This window comes from Aspergillus undulatus (assembly GCF_047715775.1).
Source record: "Aspergillus undulatus strain CBS 261.88 unplaced genomic scaffold BDV17scaffold_100, whole genome shotgun sequence".
NCBI lineage: Eukaryota > Fungi > Ascomycota > Eurotiomycetes > Eurotiales > Aspergillaceae > Aspergillus > Aspergillus undulatus.
This window is the reverse complement of record NW_027396704.1, coordinates 32,419-50,640: the sequence shown is the minus strand read 5'-3', so window position 1 is coordinate 50,640 and position 18,222 is coordinate 32,419. Positions and strand designations below refer to the sequence as shown.

At 48.4% G+C, this 18,222-nt stretch overlaps 5 protein-coding genes across 5 annotated transcripts; 3 read left to right on the top strand and 2 right to left on the bottom strand.

Annotated features, from left to right (window-relative positions):
* Positions 1-393: 393 nt before the first annotated feature.
* On the top strand, positions 394-4,438 carry BDV17DRAFT_277743 (uncharacterized protein). Its single transcript, XM_073759461.1, has 5 exons — positions 394-1,455; positions 1,518-1,632; positions 1,706-2,266; positions 2,362-2,740; positions 2,793-4,438. The coding sequence occupies exons 1-5, from the start codon at positions 1,007-1,009 to the stop codon at positions 4,310-4,312; spliced, it is 3,024 nt and encodes a 1,007-aa protein (XP_073610069.1). The 5' UTR covers positions 394-1,006; the 3' UTR covers positions 4,313-4,438.
* A 691-nt stretch (positions 4,439-5,129) lies between these two features.
* Positions 5,130-5,702, bottom strand: BDV17DRAFT_17034 (uncharacterized protein). Its single transcript, XM_073754803.1, has one exon. The coding sequence runs from the start codon at positions 5,570-5,572 to the stop codon at positions 5,282-5,284; it is 291 nt and encodes a 96-aa protein (XP_073610068.1). The 5' UTR covers positions 5,573-5,702; the 3' UTR covers positions 5,130-5,281.
* A 2,742-nt stretch (positions 5,703-8,444) lies between these two features.
* On the top strand, positions 8,445-10,262 carry BDV17DRAFT_297208 (uncharacterized protein; the record flags this gene model as incomplete). Its single annotated transcript, XM_073763457.1, has 4 exons — positions 8,445-9,362; positions 9,416-9,800; positions 9,853-9,979; positions 10,027-10,262. Exons 1-4 carry the CDS (start codon positions 8,842-8,844, stop codon positions 10,260-10,262), a joined length of 1,269 nt encoding a protein of 422 aa, XP_073610067.1. The 5' UTR covers positions 8,445-8,841.
* A 2,999-nt stretch (positions 10,263-13,261) lies between these two features.
* Positions 13,262-14,003, bottom strand: BDV17DRAFT_285592 (uncharacterized protein; the record flags this gene model as incomplete). The annotated part of the gene is made up of 2 exons (XM_073760739.1): positions 13,262-13,762; positions 13,839-14,003. 2 exons carry the CDS (start codon positions 14,001-14,003, stop codon positions 13,262-13,264), a joined length of 666 nt encoding a protein of 221 aa, XP_073610066.1.
* A 1,232-nt stretch (positions 14,004-15,235) lies between these two features.
* On the top strand, positions 15,236-18,185 carry BDV17DRAFT_16879 (putative glycerol-3-phosphate acyltransferase Sct1). The gene is made up of 4 exons (XM_073754782.1): positions 15,236-15,756; positions 15,813-16,410; positions 16,463-16,731; positions 16,786-18,185. The coding sequence occupies exons 1-4, from the start codon at positions 15,586-15,588 to the stop codon at positions 17,992-17,994; spliced, it is 2,247 nt and encodes a 748-aa protein (XP_073610065.1). The 5' UTR covers positions 15,236-15,585; the 3' UTR covers positions 17,995-18,185.
* The last annotated feature ends 37 nt before the right edge of the window (positions 18,186-18,222 follow it).

Here is an 18,222-nt window from a genome sequence, read left to right as displayed (position 1 = left end):
TCGGCGCCGATAAGATGCTTCATGCCCCTCCCTCTCGGTGTCCTCCCACCCTCACGTCATCTCTTTTTCGTCCTGCAGCTCCGCAAGTTGACCGATCATTGAATCCTGATCGTCGTATCGGTTACTCTCATGGCACCTGCACCTGTACCCCCTGATCAGCCTGGTAAGCACCAATACTGGTCCGATGCCATTCTCTGAAGAAACTCGAGCCAGACTGGGACATTTTCGTGATCTCGGATTGCCCCAAACTTTTCGACCCCTTTTTTATAATGTGCTTTCTTATGATGTGTCGAGATGGTCTGGACGCAAAATCGGACAATACTCAGGTGCCCAAATATATATATATATATATATATATATATATATATATATAGTATTTTTATTTGAATAACAGGATGAGCCAGGTGATCCGCTCACGCCTTCGAGGTGATTTGCTTGTCCATCTGAGGTAATTCACTTACCCTTTGACACCTATACTTAACCCTCCTCACCCCATCCCCTCTGCATGCCGACACCGTTTCTTTAGCTGCTTCACCAGGGAAGTCAAGATGCCGCGACAAGAGACAAAGGCAGGCCTGACTGCGATTGCAAGGATATACGCCTCTTGTAGTCATATGGCCAATAGTTTTTGCGCTCTCTGATCGCCAGTGCTGGGTATCACTTTCCTGCAGTGGCACCTTTTCAGCCTTTCCAGCCTTTCCAACCTTTGTCAGCCTTGTCAGCCTTGTCAGCCTTGTCAGCCTTGTCACCGTTGTCAGCCTCTTCGGTGGCAACCAACCACATCTCGAGAAGACAGATCTGGCGGTGTGATTAAATAGCTAGACAAGGACCTGTTAACCATGCGATTCCAACAGGGTTAGGTTTCCATCACTGCCTAAGCCACCACATTCGTTTACATAAATATTCTTGTGACCGAGACACGGGTATCAGAACAGAGTCTCTTTTACATCCATGTTGTTATTTGCTCCTATCGTGGTCTTCTTCCTGATAAAATTGCAACTTCGACATGTCTGATCCTTTTTCTATTAGCGCTGGCGTGATTGGAGTTGTTTCACTCGGCATCACTGTCTGCCAAGGGTTCATCTCCTACTACGGACCGTGGAAGAGCTATGATGAGGATATCCAGGATTTTACAGCGAGTCTGGATGGTCTTTTAGACAACCTCAGATTACTCGAAGAATTTGTTTCGGACCAGCATCAGCCGCAGCTGGCTTCAGCACGCCACAAGCAAATAGTTTTGACGCACTTGGCTACCTGCAAGAAGGCGTATCGCCGGTTAGAGGAGGTGTTAGAAAAATGCAAATCTTCCAAATCTCCTCTACACGTGAGGAAGAATGATTGGGCTCGCGTCAAGAGGGCTACTTACCCCTTTAAAAAGGAAACCTTGGCCACGGCTTTCCAGACTGTTACAGGACTTCAAGTCAACTTGGGGTCAATTCTCCACTTACTCAATGGGTATGTTGCATCTTTTTTGATTACTTTTCTTGTGATAGCTCCAACTAGTAACGGTGCGATAGCGCGCTTATAGCTCAGCAACAAAGGCTGCTAGAGGATCTGGTATCTCAAACATCCTCAGTCGACACGAGAACATCCAGGATACTGGACCTGGTCGGGCAGGGAAATACGTCAGTGGTTAGTCTTCCAAAAGCTCCTCTGCGGCGACCTCGCCAGCCACAAGCCAAGTATTCTGACACGGTGGCAACAGCAAACCGCAATAAGTCAATGTAGCAGAATGAACCCCATACCAGCGCCGAGCATGATTCAGCAACTTTGCAACCAACGGCAAAAGATAAATACCTGCTGGAGCAGACTCCGAAAAAAGCCAAACTCCACAATTGAGCTGATCACAATGTATTGCACGTGCTGCCAAAAGCCAAGGTACTCGTCACAAGGGCTGTCATTTTCTACATTTGTCCTTCATGATAAATCCTGCCCATTACATCTAGAGAGCCAGAGCTTATTGGGAATCGCAGCCAAGTATACCTTCTGCACAAATTTTCTGGGGCTGTCAATTTACCTCATGTTTACACTGACTAGAGGCGCAGGCGGGTTTACTATTTGCCCGACAATTCAGTTACGGGCTGTCGTGAGTGATGACTCGCCTCAATTCAAGTTGTTAAGTGATATGATCATCAATTTTCGACGGGCTGAGATAGTGGATCAGCACAAGGTCCTACAAGAGACAATGGATAGCGTACTCATGATGTTTCATACCAAAGAGGCATCCCCAACCGACCAGCTAGGGGATGGGAGTACACTTCTACATGTAAGCGCAAGGCCAAATCAATCTCAAGTGGCATACAAGCCAAGGCGAGAGCCCTATGCCAGAGAAGGGTGACTGACGAATGTGCGTCTTATCAGAAGCTCGCCGAAACCTTTGGAATTCTGGACGCCTTGACGCTCGATATAGCGTCCATGACCATGCTCCGAAAATTCATACGCGTGCTTATCAAAGCCGGTGTACCGATAAATGAACCGACCTCCAATGGCCATATGCCTTTGTATTATTTCATCAGTCAATTTTCCCTATGTATCTCCACAAGGAGCACCGGTATATGGGAGGCCAGCTTAGGGATGATGCGTGAACTACTGGGGGCGGGAACCCTTTCACAATTGCTCCAGAGCATGAGACATTCAAAGCTTGAAGAACGGCGAGGTCCAGATGCCGAATACATTTATTTTCTTCGTCATCGATCGCTTCAAACTATCGCTCAGCTCATGCTCAGATACGCCGATGAAGGTTTGTGCGAATGGAGACACCATTGGAATCTGCTAACAAAGCAACTTCCTAGAACCTGAGATATCAGACACTGACTTGTCAATACTCACACGATCAGAAAATGGTCTTCGACGGTGTCTCGCGAGGGGCAGCTGCAAGTCAAGTCCGAGTAGCAGCCCCATCACCCATATCAATTTTGATATATCTATGTGCCTTGGATGGCCCCGTGGGATATCGCTGATCCTTGAGTCGCGTCTGCAACAGCTAAAGGGCTCACTAGGTCACCATTTTATTCGTGCGTGCGACATGCGGGAACTTGAATCGGCAATGGTGCTACTCAAGAGGCTTGATGCGATAGACCCAGAACATTTAAAGGCTGCCCTTCTCACTAAGAATAGCCATATTGTTCAGGCGGTTGTATCAGAAATTGCTATGCGGCGACGAAATCTCCTGCACTTCGCTCATGATCGCCTTCCTAGCGTTTCCATCATCCGGCTCAACCTACCAGAAGACAGTCTTCTGGATCGCCAAGCTTTCAAGGTTTATGAATGCCTGAAAGCCCATAATATCAAAGTGGATCCAAGGCTATCACCTTTCAAACCATCTGTGTACGAGATTATTGGTACCAATGTCAATGCCGCTGATATGTTTTACAAGGCTGGTTTTACCGACTTAAATCAATGTGTTGAAGATGGTCCTCTCCTACCGACTGCTCTGGAGCGGTACATCCCACTAGGGGCGGTCAGCTTCATAGGCCTCATACGCCTTTCGCAATGGATGACAGCCCATGGCGCTAGTCTGTACGACCCATCACGGTGGGGATGTCCTGCGATCCATTTACTTACAGACAATCTGGGGAGGGCGCTGTCTGGCAGCAATTTCACGGATGATAAGGACGGAAGCGAGAGACAGAATGCGTATTCCGGAATATCCAAAGGACAATCTCTACAGTCACTTGATGTGGACGGTGCAAAATTTCTATCCGCCCTTCTGACAGATAGCACACACGACGATTGTTCCTGTGCTTGCTCGGATGGTGGATGCGTACCTTTGACAAGAATTCTAAGGTCTTGCTATATGTCCCACCAGGGAATGGCCACTATAAGCATACCAGATGTTTTTGGCGCCCTCTATAGCGCCATTGCTCCGTATACAACAGAATATGATTTGGAGGTATTTGTTACTCGAATTATTCGCTGCCTTACGTTCGCGGAGCTTGGTATCACTCATACATGTCTGTCCTGTTACCCCTGGAAGAAAACGAACCTTCCACAAGATGTCGATGATATTCGCGAAGAGGAGTCGATCCTTCTCGACCAACTCGAAGCATTGATGGCCGAATTTAACCATAAATTTGGCGAACTCCAACTGGGCCTAGAAGTGTTTCTCAAAGGATACTGGAGGGTCAAGATGGATGAAACACTTTCATCCAGCGATAGCAGTTTTGAGAATGTCAATGGTGCTCGAGAGATTGGTGTTTTCCTTCACGGCAGCGACGCCGAGTCTGATACTGGGGAAATATCGTTTTTGCAGCTTAGCGAGGAGGCATTAGAAACCTTCAGCAACTGGGTTGCGACAATTAAAGTGGCATAGACATGGGGCTACCGAAGTCTACTCAAATTAAAGAGGCAACTCAAAAGATGGATACCAGATAATACTGGTGTGTATTATTATCTGTATCCATAATTTAATTACATTCTGGCGCCAACAGCAGTGTCTCACTTGTAAGCCTAGGGTCTGACGTAGGCTGCGGCATATCGTACGATAACGATGATGACCCATCATCGTAATCCGCAAATTGCTGATTGCAGATACTGAATCGTTATCATTATCGTCGTTGCTGATATCCGCGGATATCCAAACCATCGTTTGAATGTCAGCCAAGTATCCGCACTAGCATAAAATTCGCTAGTATGCTCTATTCTGCCTGATCATGTGAAACTTATGAAGCTGACAAAACATCATTTTACAACCAAAAATCCCATCCGTTTAGTTATAACAGTACTCATTCTCTACTTCCCTCACTTATTCTCGGAAATAATATGAAACGATATTGTATTCCTGAGTAAATATCATCTGCTTAACAAACTGAACTACTATTATATAGTAAACAAGTTATAGTCACCGGTAATTTAAAATCTAAGTTCACTGGTGGAAACCCCTTCCAACTTCTTGTTCATAGGAACAGATTTGCCAAGGTTAACATGCTGTGCTGCTATCTTGCCCCGTGCGGTTCCAGCTTGCCGAAAGAGGGGGAGAGGGGTTAAGCACGGAAGTATGTAGAAACAGGAGGTTTAGGGGGCAATATATAGTTTATAATAATTAAGAACATAAATTAGAGAAATTACAGTGTAACAAGGTTAGAGGCAAAGGGCTATATAAAACCTGGTGGCACATCTTGATAATAAAAAAAGTAGCAAGCGGAGTATGATATTAAGAAAACTAGTTATTCTAACTTGAGACAGACCAGGATATTTATAACCTGCATATTAGGTAACAACTGCACTCCTAGGTCCCGATTCTCCGCCTTTTAATAAAGAAAAGAACTATAATTCCAGAAAATTATCGCGGAATAGCCTGATCCTGCATTCCTGCTCGCGCGCCTCGGGTCTTGAGGTAGTATGTACTGTATGCCGCAATTTCCAGCAAAAGGGGCGATAGGACAGGCATCTTTGGATTAGATGAGATAACGGGTTGCGATCGCGTGGGTGCAGAATATGAGAGGAGAAGAGAGTTAGAACAGCAAGGAAGGTTCTTATGCTCGGAGGAGTTGGCGGGCAGTGATAACAATGTAGCGTATCGGGTTCCAAAGATGGAAAAAATAACCATAACGGTGAATTCACAGGTCCTCATTTTACATGTTCAACAAGCCACACTTTCACAAGACGCCCGGCCAGAATGCGGGCCATCCAATAGGTACCGACTCTGTGGTACTAAGGAGATTGCATCTATGACTGGCGGCCACGTTGTCCTGACTCAAATTAGGGTTTTGCTATCTGCGTGCTTGCGACACTCGTTCCAATGTGTGAGAGAGGGCGATGTCCCCAATATATAGGAAGCGGAATATGCTCATTAAACATCTGCAGTGTGTCCGTGTCTTTCTACCACGTCCTTAATATCCATTTTCATTTCGATTGTTCACTGTTAGACGGGATATTCCGCTGCTCTGTTTCAGCCGGACGGTGGCACGGGATTCCTCGAGAACGGTTTGCAGGTGCTGCGGTTTCGCCCGCGTACAGAGATATGCCGATGAGCGGGAAGAACAGGCCAAGCCGGGGAGCATAGCTATGCCTGTTGACGTAAAGGGGTGAGTAGGCGGTACGGCAGCTTTTACTCGTGTAGTCGCCACCGGGAAGCCACTACTACGTTCAGGATGGCAAGGTTATAAAGGATTTGAAGATCTCCATGGGTCCGTCTACAAATTGGAATTGGTCTGAAGCCGGCCGATTGAGTTTGGGTCTTGCGAGAGGGCCATGTGTGTACGTCGTAATTCGATCGTCTTCCTGCAGCGGCTAGGCAGATCACAGATGCACAAGGCTCAACCAACCAGACACCCAAGACAAGCTTGCTGCTCTAGTACGCTACCGACAAATGTATGTTCAATTACCTCATTCCAAAGTATTGCAGTTAGGAAATCTGCAGCCAAAGACTGGCTGTATGGAAGATTAATAATGTAGCAGATCCAAGACTCCCCGATAATGTGTGCCAATAATAGCGAGCTGTGTGCTATACCCACTCTGGCTCTTCCAACATGGGAGGAGTGAGTCATCGATCAGAGTTGCCAGTCGATACCCGTGTCCCCGAAGCCAGCCTCCGTTATGCACTGCATTGAATTGGCCCATGCACCGGGTGCGCGCGTGGAGGAGGTTCTTTGGAACATTTACAGATCATTCTGTTATGTCGTCTACCGACCAGAACCGCAGTAATCATGGGGAGGAGGCTCTGAACTGTGCCCTTTGTATTATCATCTTGCTCATTGCCGCAGATATTGTCGAGTTCACGAAACCGTCGTCGATAAGGGCCTTATTTTGGCTTAGCAGGAGCGGCTCATCTATATAATCAAGCCCCAGCAACAAGGCGTGAGAGGCTACCTCAGTCTCGCTTTCTATTCTGGCTCCCGTTTCAAAGCTCGACAACGTCGGAGGTAGTCAAAGAGAAAGTTGGTGTGAGCGCATTGGAAAGCACGTTAGGGCTACCCAATTCTGTGGATAAAGCGCCCCTGTATCGGGTTTCTATACTCGAGGTCAAAGGTGTCCATGGTACTACAGTCCAGGGGCTTTCTGCATAAGGCTCACTGAAGCCATGTGCATCGAATCCAGGAGTGCCGACCGCGTTGGTCTTTTAGCCTCTTGCACTCGAAGCACTTTTAGGTTTCGAGACGACAATTCAGCGTAAGGTCGATGTTTCGAAGCAAACAAGGGGAGGAATAGTAACTGCAAGAGATTACCGAAGATGAGATGGTCCGTTAGATTAGGGTGAGTAGAACTGACATAGATTCATAGATCTCCTGTGGTATTTCAATCTTGTGTTTTTCACCGCTATTGTCTGTTTATGCCGTATCGGATCGGCTTGTTAGCTGAACTTTTTGCTCTCCTTCCATTTTATCTGACGGAATAATCCGTTTCCTTACTTACCCAGCTACTACTACCAGAGTATTTATGTATTTAAGTCTTCATGTTGCCTATTAGCCGTGACTGTCCTTAAATCCGAAAGTTGAAGAGTGGCCCTCCCAACTTGAATGTATAACACTCTCAGTTGCGAGAGCGCTCTGAGGGATAATAAGTAGCTAGAGGTCGGAGAACGACAAGTTTCCAAAATATTCATGTGGCGTAGCTCGGTCTATTCAGCAAGGGATCCTTCCATGTCAGGATATGACCCCTCCTGAGCTAAATATACCGAAAGCTCCTTGGTTTGTGAAAAGCATGACAGTGCAAGTATAGGAAAAAGGGACAGATCAAGAGATATTGCTAAAGAATAGATACTAGTGATAAGATCTTGAGATTATGCTAATGACTAATTAATACTATAGGAGATGAAAGCTAGATAAGCCCACGCAGCTTAGTGACTGATACTCCGGGGGTTGAGGTTGAAGGCTCCTTCCTGCTGGGGGCAGCAAAATAGAATGTTGCGGTTATTTCAAGATCTGGACCACGCGGAACTAAGAGATCTCGCGATCATCTCGAGACTAGATTTGCGTACTACGAGTAAACTAATCAGAGTTACTTTAAACCTTAGCATAGAGGTGCCCTGAAGGCGCTATAAGTTCAATGTTATCCGCACCTCTGCTTAGCAGCCTTCTAACCACGTCAAGGTCCAACCACTGTGTTCCTATGTGGAGTATTGAATTTTCATCACAAATCTTTTGGGATGGATCTGTGCTACTCGTGAATCTGATGATTATTTATGCAATAGCAAAACAACTACCTGTTACTATTTGTTGGCGAGCACGGATGGGTTAGACTCAACTACCACAACGTAGGTATGGGACACTTGAGGCATCCAATCTCAATGGAAGCAACAAAAACCACAGCCTCGCTTCTGATTCAAGGCTAAATCATATGCTGCGGCCATGACGTTTGGCTTTCCCTCGTGGCGGGCTGAGATTGGCTTCTGCTTTCTTTTTTCAGCCTTGTTTTCCAAGTCCGTGGTCTTGTGCGAGGCGGGGTGTAATTCTTTTCTTTTCTTTTCTTTTCTTTTGTCTTCTTTTCTTTCCCCTTCCCTAAGTACAAATTTCTTGCCTTTGCTCGATAGTGGCGGAGTCGTAGGCTTGACCACACAGACAGGTCATGTTAGCTCTTCCTTTCCGTAATCAAACCTAGGCACGAAGATCTGGATTGTTTAATCTGGAGCAAAGGCGCTGAACAAGGCAATGCCTGGGTTTAATCTCTTCTTGCGCTTCTCCTAGCGCCTGGAAATGAGGCTGAGCGCATTACTTTTATGACGAGCTTCCCCTCATTCTGCTAACCATCTTACTCGGCGTGTTCGCTGAGCACACCATGCCGATGGAGCTGGGTACAAGAAAAGCTACTTTATACTCGAACCGCTCCACAAAGTTCTTTTCGATCTCATCTCCTGTCGTGACTCTTGCCTCCATCTTTTGAAATACTTGGGTTGGACGATACATGATCGACCCTCTTTCAGCGGCGGGTCTCGCCTACCCAATCGCGAAGGATCTCTGCAAAGCTGCTAGGAAGCTCAGAAAAGCATGCCACCACATCCAGCATGCGAAAAAGAGTCTCGAGGAAATGATCGACCGAACAGAGACAGTAGCAGAAACATACGAGCTCTTCAGCGGCACAATGGCCGACGCGAAGAAGATCAGAGACGTGGGCGCAACGTTCAAAAAGCATCGAAAGCTCATAAATAATATTGAGGAGGAATCAAAGCGAATCATCGATAAACTCAAGACTGTCACGAGGATTTTCACCCCCTTGCTGCAAGATGACTATATTGATCGCATCCAAAGGTGGATCACGCAGTTTGAGTGGTATAGGAAAGAGAAGAACGTCGTTGCCCCTGTGCTCTTGGAAATGCAGATCCTCGAACAATCTATGAATTTAATTGCGACACTAATAATCATCAAAATGCTGCAACATAACGAGCGCAAGGCTATAAGCGGACGAGACTCAATCCTAGTGGAAATGTAAGAGCCGATAGCACACGCGGATTGCTCTCCACTGACCATCCGATTGGCAGAAAACACCTCAGTAAATCGATGGATATTGGGTTCAAGAAGCTCCAGGACGATAAACGAGCCCAGGAAGAGTTACTCAAGCAGAGATCGATGACAGCGGAGCAGGATGCCTCGCCAGTTTATTTTGCCCAAGAGATTCTCCGGGTGTTGAAAAAGGAAATACCCAAACTACACCAGAACCAGCCCCGGGATAGTCCATCAACACCTGATTCTGGACCGTCATCGAGCTCACCAGCGTTCTACCAACAGGTCCCTAGTACCCCGCCATCTTCACCTCCTCGCCCAAGTGCCGGAGACCTGGAATCGGTGGTGCCGTCGCAACTTCAAGAGGTATCAACGCAGGGCCCCGAGGCGCAAGAACAGCAGCAGCAGCAACCACAAAATCATGTAAGTATCGCTCCTATTCCTCGGCCAACGGCATAATAACGCTAGTCATCAGCCGCTGTCAGAATCACCATCACCGCCCCTACCGCACCTCTCAGGCGCAGTGGGTGGCGAAAGCGAACTAGAAAGCAAGGAAGATGTCTCGCCACAACCCGGGCCATATGTCCGCATGCCACCTTTCGGTCCACCAGAAGCTGGCCCCCGCCCTCGCCCAGGTCGAAGCTCTCAGCTCAACTTACTCCATCCAGCAGCGGAGGCGACCAGCGAGTAGAGAACAGAATGCTTCCTTGCTCGACTAATCATTCGGGACAAAGGATTAGAGAGCCATATTCGGGGGCTAAGAGGCAAAATGGTAGCCGGATCTCTGCATACGGAAACGACGGCGAGGTCACCCATACACATTTGACGGGGTCTGCTGGGCTCCCACCGGGGTGGCAGAGACGCAGAGGAGAGTCGCCGTGGTAGGTTAGTGAAGTGATGGATCTGGATCAAAGCCAAGACAGCCTGTAAATAGTAAGATCTCTTTACGTCCACGTGGTCGTATCTTGGATATCGTGCGCTAAATGATGTTATCAAAGCCGTTGTAGAACTCAGCCGCCGGCCACATTCATATAAGGGGAACAGAAAGCCTCGGCCTGGAAACTGTTTGAGTCCATTCCCAGTCTATGACTCCCACGATATCGAAAGAGTCATTAACCAGAATATGTACCCCCGAGGACGGAAACGAGAGTCAACCCCACTTTTTATTTGGGTTGGAGAATTTATAGGCCAACATTTGTTTATTTTCCCCTGAAGCGCTGCTGAACTCTGGCAATCAAAACCATCTAGATCTTCTATCCACCCAATCATTTATTCTGCAGCGCAAGCCTGGGGCATTGATATCTGATAGGCCCTCCAACCTACTAGCCTGATAACTTGTGAATCTTGCGATATATACCTAAGATACAGACAAATATACACTTGAAACATAAATCCAAAAAAGCCGGGAGCTAACGAAGTTTGGCATCTGGTTGCAAGATCAGTGCATATTAAACACCTCCCACACTCTCACTGGAGTCGCAATCTCTTTCAACCAGGCGATACGCGTAGTGAAGCACTGCAACGTCTCAAGACGACGCTTCGTATCGGGGTTACCTTCCACAGCCCAGTGCATAGAACAGGTCGGGGGTAACTATCTCGCGGCTCTTCCTGCACCGTCATGGTCAGCATTCCTCTACACGGCTTGCTTGCTCATTACACTTTGTTCTTGTTTTTCTTTTCTTTTCTCTTGAGTTTGCGTGATTTTGTACTTAGCGTTGTCCTCCAGAATGCCAACCTACAAGCTCGTCTTCTAGAATAGAAGGGCGGCAGGTGGATGCTCAATGGAAGAACCGTGAACAGCTTACCACCAAAGACACTCATCTCTGCTTGCTCCCGTTCACGAATCTCACATCTCGCCATGAGACATGAGGACAATGAAAATAGATCCCACCCCTCCTGAGTAGCACAGCAAGCTGTGGCATAAATACCTGCATCTTGCCCCCTTTCCACTTCCTGTTCTCATCCTCCTCATTACTAGTATCTCCTGATACAAGATCATATACCTACCACTTTCCTCACGCCCTTCATTCTGCGTCTGCATACACAATCTTCCTTCCCAACGTCTACCAACGAGACCCACTCCTTCGTCTGTGCACTCCCTCCCGCGCCGAACGTCCTCACGTATCGATCTGAACTACCACACCCCACACACCTATGTTTATCGGCATCCGTTTTGTCCATACCTGAGATGCCTTTTTCCATAAGAGAGGCGATGGCTACCGCCCGTCGCGTATCAACGGCCCTGAACTTCTCCGGCAGCTTCACTGGCGCACGTCATGCGGTGACCGAAACGGCAGCGATGGCCCTCTATAGTGGCCAGAATGGGGCAATTGATGTTCGTCGATCAACATCTCCAAGAGATGTAAAAGGACAACGGTTGGAGAAAAGAAGGCTAACATGCATCTCTTGTTGATAGGTCCTGCACATACTCGTCTGGCGGAACCGGGGGAGCTCTGGCATTCAGGCTCAGGGCTCACTTCCTCAGCTATGCAAAGACACGGTGCCCATACTGGATTCAATCCATTTTGCAGTTCCCGAGACGGCAGGGGATGATTTCGTGGATAGAAGCACCGGAGTTCCAGTTCGATTTATCGAAGCAGGCCTTGTATGTAATCCTTTTCCTCACAAGCGGCCAATCTCTTCTAATGTCGGATGTCGAGTGGTCGGCTTCCAGCCACCCAAGACGAGTTGAGTGCTAGCGACGGGATCACTATCGTTTCGCCCATCGATTGTCTGGTCGAGAAGGTGTATAATTGTTGGTTCTTTACCGATTCGCGTGCCGATAATGCTGTCACAGACGCGAGAACCCTCCGAAACGTTGCACTTGATTACCAGGGGGAACAGAAGGGTTCATTGGACCTTACTCAGGCCCAGCTTAACGCCTTTTAGAGGGATGGCCCACCTCACACCTGAACCACTGCTCGACTGGGCTTTTTATTTCGGCCTCGTCTGATCGGATCAATTCGATTGACCGCTGATGATCTTCAAACTGTTTCGTGATATTCGCTTTGGTTTTTTTTTTTTTTTTTTTTTTTTTTTTTTTTTTTTTTTTTTTTTTTTTTTTTTTTTTTTTTTTCATTTTTTTTTTTTTGGGTTTTTCGTTTTTTTGTCCTTTTTTTTTTTTTTTTTTTTTGTTTCGATAGACCGCATGTTCTTTTTATATTGTTCTGTCATTGTTGTTTTGGATTTGTTCGGTCGCTCGTTTTGCATTTCTGGTGGTTTCGTAATGCGTTCCGATAGTAATGGTTAATTTTGTTTTCATGCCCATCACTTGCTCTGGCGAAGCGATCTCTCAATCCCTGACTCCCCGCCGTCTCTTTCCTTGTATCTCAGCAAGTAGACACCGCTCACCGAGCAGTATTCGCCCCAGTACGTGTTGACCTCCTAGCGCGGATATCATAGAAGTCCATCGATAGGGCGCACCTTGGTTAGTTTGGAGCGGTCCGGCAGATCCCCGGGGCCGGGGCCCCGTTCATCCGCCACCTGGGGTTCCGGGCATGGTCAGCGCCTTGAAACACCGTCATTTAGGTGCGTACTGTAACAATTTCTTAGGAGAGCTTGGGAATATGGTGGTACTAGTCGTATGTGATGATGCTGTCGCTATCTCGGCGGGCTTGAAGTCTAGGTAGGAAGACGACGAGTGGAAGGTGCTGGATAACTGACGAGCTAGTCCTGATTGGGAAAAAAACTTAGTGCCTGAGGCATAAAGGACACAACAGTAAAGTACAGGGCCCTTTATCCTATCCGTTCTAACCTTCAGTCAAGTACCTCAAGTAAGTTCCGCCATGATTAGGTCCGAATTAGTCTACTTCTGCAAGCCTATTGGTGGGCCTTGGTCTTAAGGACCTGGACAGATATTCTCCATAAGCGCTATCCCTCCATTCTCAGCTCGCCCGGCGCAGCCTTTCTTCAAGTTCATTGGCGACGCTCTGCTGTTGCACCTCCTCATAACCCGGCGGTGGCTCCTGCGGCTCGCCGCCAGTGTCAGACGGACTACGGCGAGCCCGAACATTGTTCTCGTTAGCTACAGTCAACCCACCCTGAGGAGCCGAATAAGCGGGTAGCTCATCGAGATGAACACCAGACATGTTAACATCTCCAGGGCCACGGCCACTTTCACGGGAGATTTCCACCGCTTGCTGGAGGCGCTCTTTTATCCGTTCAAACTGTGAGTGGAAGTCGAATGCCCCTCCTTCTTTGAAGGTCACTTTCAGATGTACCGCGACCAGTGACGGGGGGATCCCGCCACCAGGTACTGGTTGGACAACGGCGTTCCATGCATTTGGCCCGAAAAACGGGGATGAGACGTGAGAGTCATGGAGATTGAGAAGGGGGGCTGAGAATGATTGGAGTTCATCTGATCGTTGACCAGGGATGTAGACGACCTTGATGCCCTCGGTTAGCATAGTGCTTCTTTCCCTGTACTAGAGTAGCAGACGAACGAAAAGGAAAGAGATTTACCCGCTGATTTGTGAGGTAGACTCGGCCAGCACTACTTTGTAATGATAATGAGTCTGTGCCTTTGTATGAGGGGGGTTGTTGTAAGGCGAAGCTTGTCCGAGGGGGAGAAGTGTATAGCAATCGCTCGTTTGGCAGATGGACAAAGCCTTTGCGCTCATCGATCATCACCCAACTATTTATCAGTTAGATTTGATGTAACACATATAAAGTTTCTCAAGCAGTATGGAGAAGCAAGCTGGTCTCATCCTAGGCCATACATAGCAACCCCACCGTTAAAGGAGCCAGCCAGCTATGGCACAAGGCCAAATGCAACCAAAGGATGAGCCTGAAGTTGGCGTCCATAAAGTAGGGAAGTGGGGCTTATCCACATACTTGATCGACATATTTCCCCGGGGACTATTGACTATTGGCAGGTGATACTCGGAGAAATCGCGAAACGAGAGACTTTGATATAAGGGTTGCAGTATGGGCGACGCTAAGCGGGGGACTGTTTATGGCGTACTGCAGTGAACGGGCTAATGAAGATGGGGTACCTGACGGTTTGGAACGGGCCGACTGTCGGTTTGGCCTGGAGGATTCGGGGTCTTGGATCTTGGACTTGTCCCTGTTCTTGCGCTTTGAGGGTCCAAGGAACCTGAGTCTGACGGTGATATGAGAGAGAATAGAAGATAGAGTCGGGATCGTGAAGCCTTCCCCCGGTCTTGAGGTGCCGCCCGCGCCTTACTTAACTTACCGCATACGTAATGCCGGTATTTATTCCCGTCTTGTTCGCCTGAGGCACAATTCATAAGTGTACATCCTCAGCTCATGCATCGACGGATTGGGAGTCGGAAGTCTTAGGTAGCATTTCATAAGGTTGTTGGTCATGGTCAGGCCACTGTGAATTCTCTTCACTCTCCGCAAACTCCCCACTGGATACCGTGTGGGAAGCTTTATTCCCCAGCCCATATACCACGCCTGCTGTTGATCATGTGGTTGGAGCCACTGGTACTGCTTAGTACATCCGTTTAACTGAGAGTTTATTGCCCACAATCCGAACGATACCATGATGAAAATCCAGGCTTCGAATGCTTCTTGTAGATTCTCTGCGGTTCTTAGTGCCACGGGGAATCTGACGCCACGGCGCTACTTGGTAAAGATTGTAAAGCGTTGTCGGCGGTTTGAGAGCACTGAACAGTCGCGCGTTGTTTGAGGGGTATAGTTGAGAATACAATGGGACAAAACAAAGGTTGAGATTTAAGCAAGAAATAATACTGCTTCAAGTTTGACAGGGTCTATCTGCATAATCCAGAGAGTGCAGGCAGGTGGCAGACTCGAGGGATGCGTATTGGTATTACCGCCAACGGCTACCCCACCAAAAAAAATACCGCCTTCCGTCGCATTCAGAGCAGCCAGATAGTCAATCAATCCCAACCTAGCACTGTCACGTCACATGCGCTACTGCCCTTCAGGTTCTGTTGAGGCCATCCTGCTTCTTCGTCTTCTGCGTACACGCGACATCGCTCTCTGAGGCCGAAGCCATCCTCAGATTCAACAGAACCCCACAGCTTCAGCCGAGTTGTTTACAGGGGCGGGATATGCGGTCATATCTTTCTTTGTCCACGCGTGCTTCTTCCGAAACCTGAGTCGACTCCGGTCAGCATCAGTGGCAGATAAGGAGCTTCGGTTGGGGTTCCTGCACTTGTTCTATACTTTTCGCTAATTCCAAACGATCCTCGCCTGAAGGTCGACTGTCTCGTTTGACGTCATGGCGAAGAAGCCATACATTCCGCCCTTAATTGGGTGGTTATACGATCTTGTGCTGTGGACATTTTCAGTCCTCGTTGATCTCTTCTTCCGGGAGGTCCATCCGCGTGGATCATGGAAGATTCCTCGAAGGGGCCCGATGATTATCGTAGCAGCCCCTCATGCCAACCAGGTAGAGTCTATCCAATCTCGCGCGCGCGCCTAATACTCACTCTGGATGTGTTATAGTTTGTCGACTCGTTGATTCTTATGCGTGTGCTCCGTACCGAGGCGCATCGTCGAATTTCCTTTTTGATCGCAGAAAAGTCGTTTCGCCGCAAGTTTATCGGGCTTTTGGCCAGGGGAATTGGAACTGTGCCAGTGTCTAGAGCAATGGATATGTTGAAGCCCGGCCAGGGTACCGTTTACCTCCCCGATCCCGTCAACAAGCCTACTCTACTGCGTGGTGTCGGAACAAACTTTGAAGCTCCAGGATTTGAAAAAGACGGCACAATTGCGTTGCCAACCATCAATGGGACGTCGCATAGTGAAAGTATCGGAGAGATTCGTGGTCCGGAGGAACTGATTCTCAAGAAACCGTTCACACACAAAGACGCGCTGTTTCAATTGACGGGCCGGAAGGACATCACGGACGATGGAAAGTTCACCGGAGAAGTATCCGATAAAGATCTTGCCGATTTCAAGGGCTCCAAGTATAAGGCGGCCCCTCGCGTGGACCAAAGTGCAGTATATGATGCAGTTTTTGGAAGGCTTCTCGGAGGTGGCTGCATCGGTATCTTTCCCGAAGGAGGCAGTCACGATCGCCCGGATCTGCTCCCCTTGAAACGTAATTGTTCCTTGCTCTTCTCTGTATACAGTGATAACTAACCCCGATTTAGCTGGCGTTGCTCTCATGGCTCTTGGTACATTGGCTGAGAACCCCGACTGCGGGTTGAAGATTGTGCCTTGCGGCATGAACTACTTCCACGCTCACAAGTTCCGCTCGAGGGCGGTTATTGAATTCGGTACTCCCCTGGAGGTTCCTAGAGAGTTAGTAGAAAGGTACAAAAGCGGAGACAGAAGAGGAGCCGTCGGCCCGCTATTGGATTTGATATACCAAAGTCTCGTGGCAGTGACTGTGACCAGTCCTGATTATGAGACATTGATGGTTCGTTCAGTTTTTTTTCATCCATTATCGGCTTCAACTCTAATGAGGTTCTAGGTCATTCAAGCTGCGCGTCGTCTGTACAACATTAAGGGAAAGAAGCTCCCTCTCCCAATGGTTGTGGAACTGAATCGCCGTCTGGTCAAAGGTTACTCGCACTTCAAAGACGATCAGCGGATCGTGGATCTCAAAAAGTCGATCGCAGACTATAACAAACAATTGCGACTTCTAGGAATCCGCGACCACCAGGTTGACTATGCGAAGTTTTCAATCATCAAAGTGATTGCGACCCTGATATATCGTTTGGGTAAATTAGCACTTCTCACCATCGGGACCTTACCTGGGCTTCTTCTTTTCACCCCGGTCTTCATCACGACTAAACTGATTTCAATCAAGAAATCAAAAGAAGCACTTGCTGCCTCAACCGTCAAGCTCCAAGGTCGCGATGTGATGGCAACATGGAAACTTCTCGTTGCCCTTGCATTTGCCCCCGCTCTCTACACATTCTATACCGTGCTCTTCACCTACTGGGCGTACCGTAACCGCATTAATGGCGTCGTCCCTGATTCCGTACCGCTGTGGTCATTCATACCCATCGGCATGGTCTTGTTTCCGACCATCACGTTTGCTGCACTGCGCATTGGCGAGATTGGCATGGATATCATCAAGTCTTTGCGTCCGTTGCTGCTTTCGCTCAACCCGTCGTCGGCCAACACCTTGGTAAAACTTCGTCAGCGACGCGCTGCGCTCGCAAGGCAGGTCACCGACACCATCAATACGCTTGGTCCTGAACTATTCCCAGACTTTGATGCTGCAAGGATTGTGACCGATCCTTTCCGCGAGCTCAACCGACAGGCGGAGAACGTGGAGAACGAACAGCCACCAAGCGTGGAGATCAGGAGGGCCAGCACCGTGAACTTCGACGAGGGTTCAGCTTCCCAGGAACCGCTCCCTCGAAACGAGTCCTTCCACAATCTTTCCAATTTTGGCTTTTTCTCGACCCGGCCCTCTAGCCGCAACCGCAGCCGCAGCAACAGCCGTAGTAGTTCGTTTGGCGGATTGCCGGGCACATCGGGCCAGCAGTTGAAACCACTCAGCCAGGTTATTGCTAAAGATGGACTTGACGAGGTGGGCTCCAAAATCCGAGACGCGATGCGCGAGCGGGGAGAGCAGCGGCGTCGGCGAAGTGAGGATAACAGCAGCTGGGACATGGCCAGCTCGGGGCCGGGGACGCCGTACAGCGAAGAAAGCCGGAAGGATATATAGTGATGTTGTTTCTGCTATGAACCAGGTCCTGCAAGGGCCACCCTGCCTGTAATGCCAGCGGCGGAGTTGGGCGTTTCGTTTCTCCTTGTACTTTTGTACTTCTGTACGTCCTTCCGCTGTATCTAGTATGAATGAATTTCCGTAGTAAACGAGACGGACATAGTGGCGAGCTTTGACCTAACCAGCGCATATGCGAAAAGGCAAGAGTCAGACTCAACCTCCCGACGT

Excerpts from the sequence above, each read along its gene's own strand:
- BDV17DRAFT_277743 (XM_073759461.1), top strand. The coding sequence starts at position 1,007 with ATGTCTGATCCTTTTTCTATTAGCGCTGGCGTGATTGGAGTTGTTTCA. Across the intron at positions 2,267-2,361 it reads ATGGGAGTACACTTCTACAT|AAGCTCGCCGAAACCTTTGG; the intron begins GTAAGCGCAAGG and ends GCGTCTTATCAG. Across the intron at positions 2,741-2,792 it reads GCTCAGATACGCCGATGAAG|AACCTGAGATATCAGACACT; the intron begins GTTTGTGCGAAT and ends GCAACTTCCTAG.
- BDV17DRAFT_17034 (XM_073754803.1), bottom strand. The coding sequence starts at position 5,572 with ATGAGGACCTGTGAATTCACCGTTATGGTTATTTTTTCCATCTTTGGA.
- BDV17DRAFT_16879 (XM_073754782.1), top strand. The coding sequence starts at position 15,586 with ATGGCGAAGAAGCCATACATTCCGCCCTTAATTGGGTGGTTATACGAT. Across the intron at positions 15,757-15,812 it reads CAGCCCCTCATGCCAACCAG|TTTGTCGACTCGTTGATTCT; the intron begins GTAGAGTCTATC and ends GATGTGTTATAG. Across the intron at positions 16,732-16,785 it reads CTGATTATGAGACATTGATG|GTCATTCAAGCTGCGCGTCG; the intron begins GTTCGTTCAGTT and ends ATGAGGTTCTAG.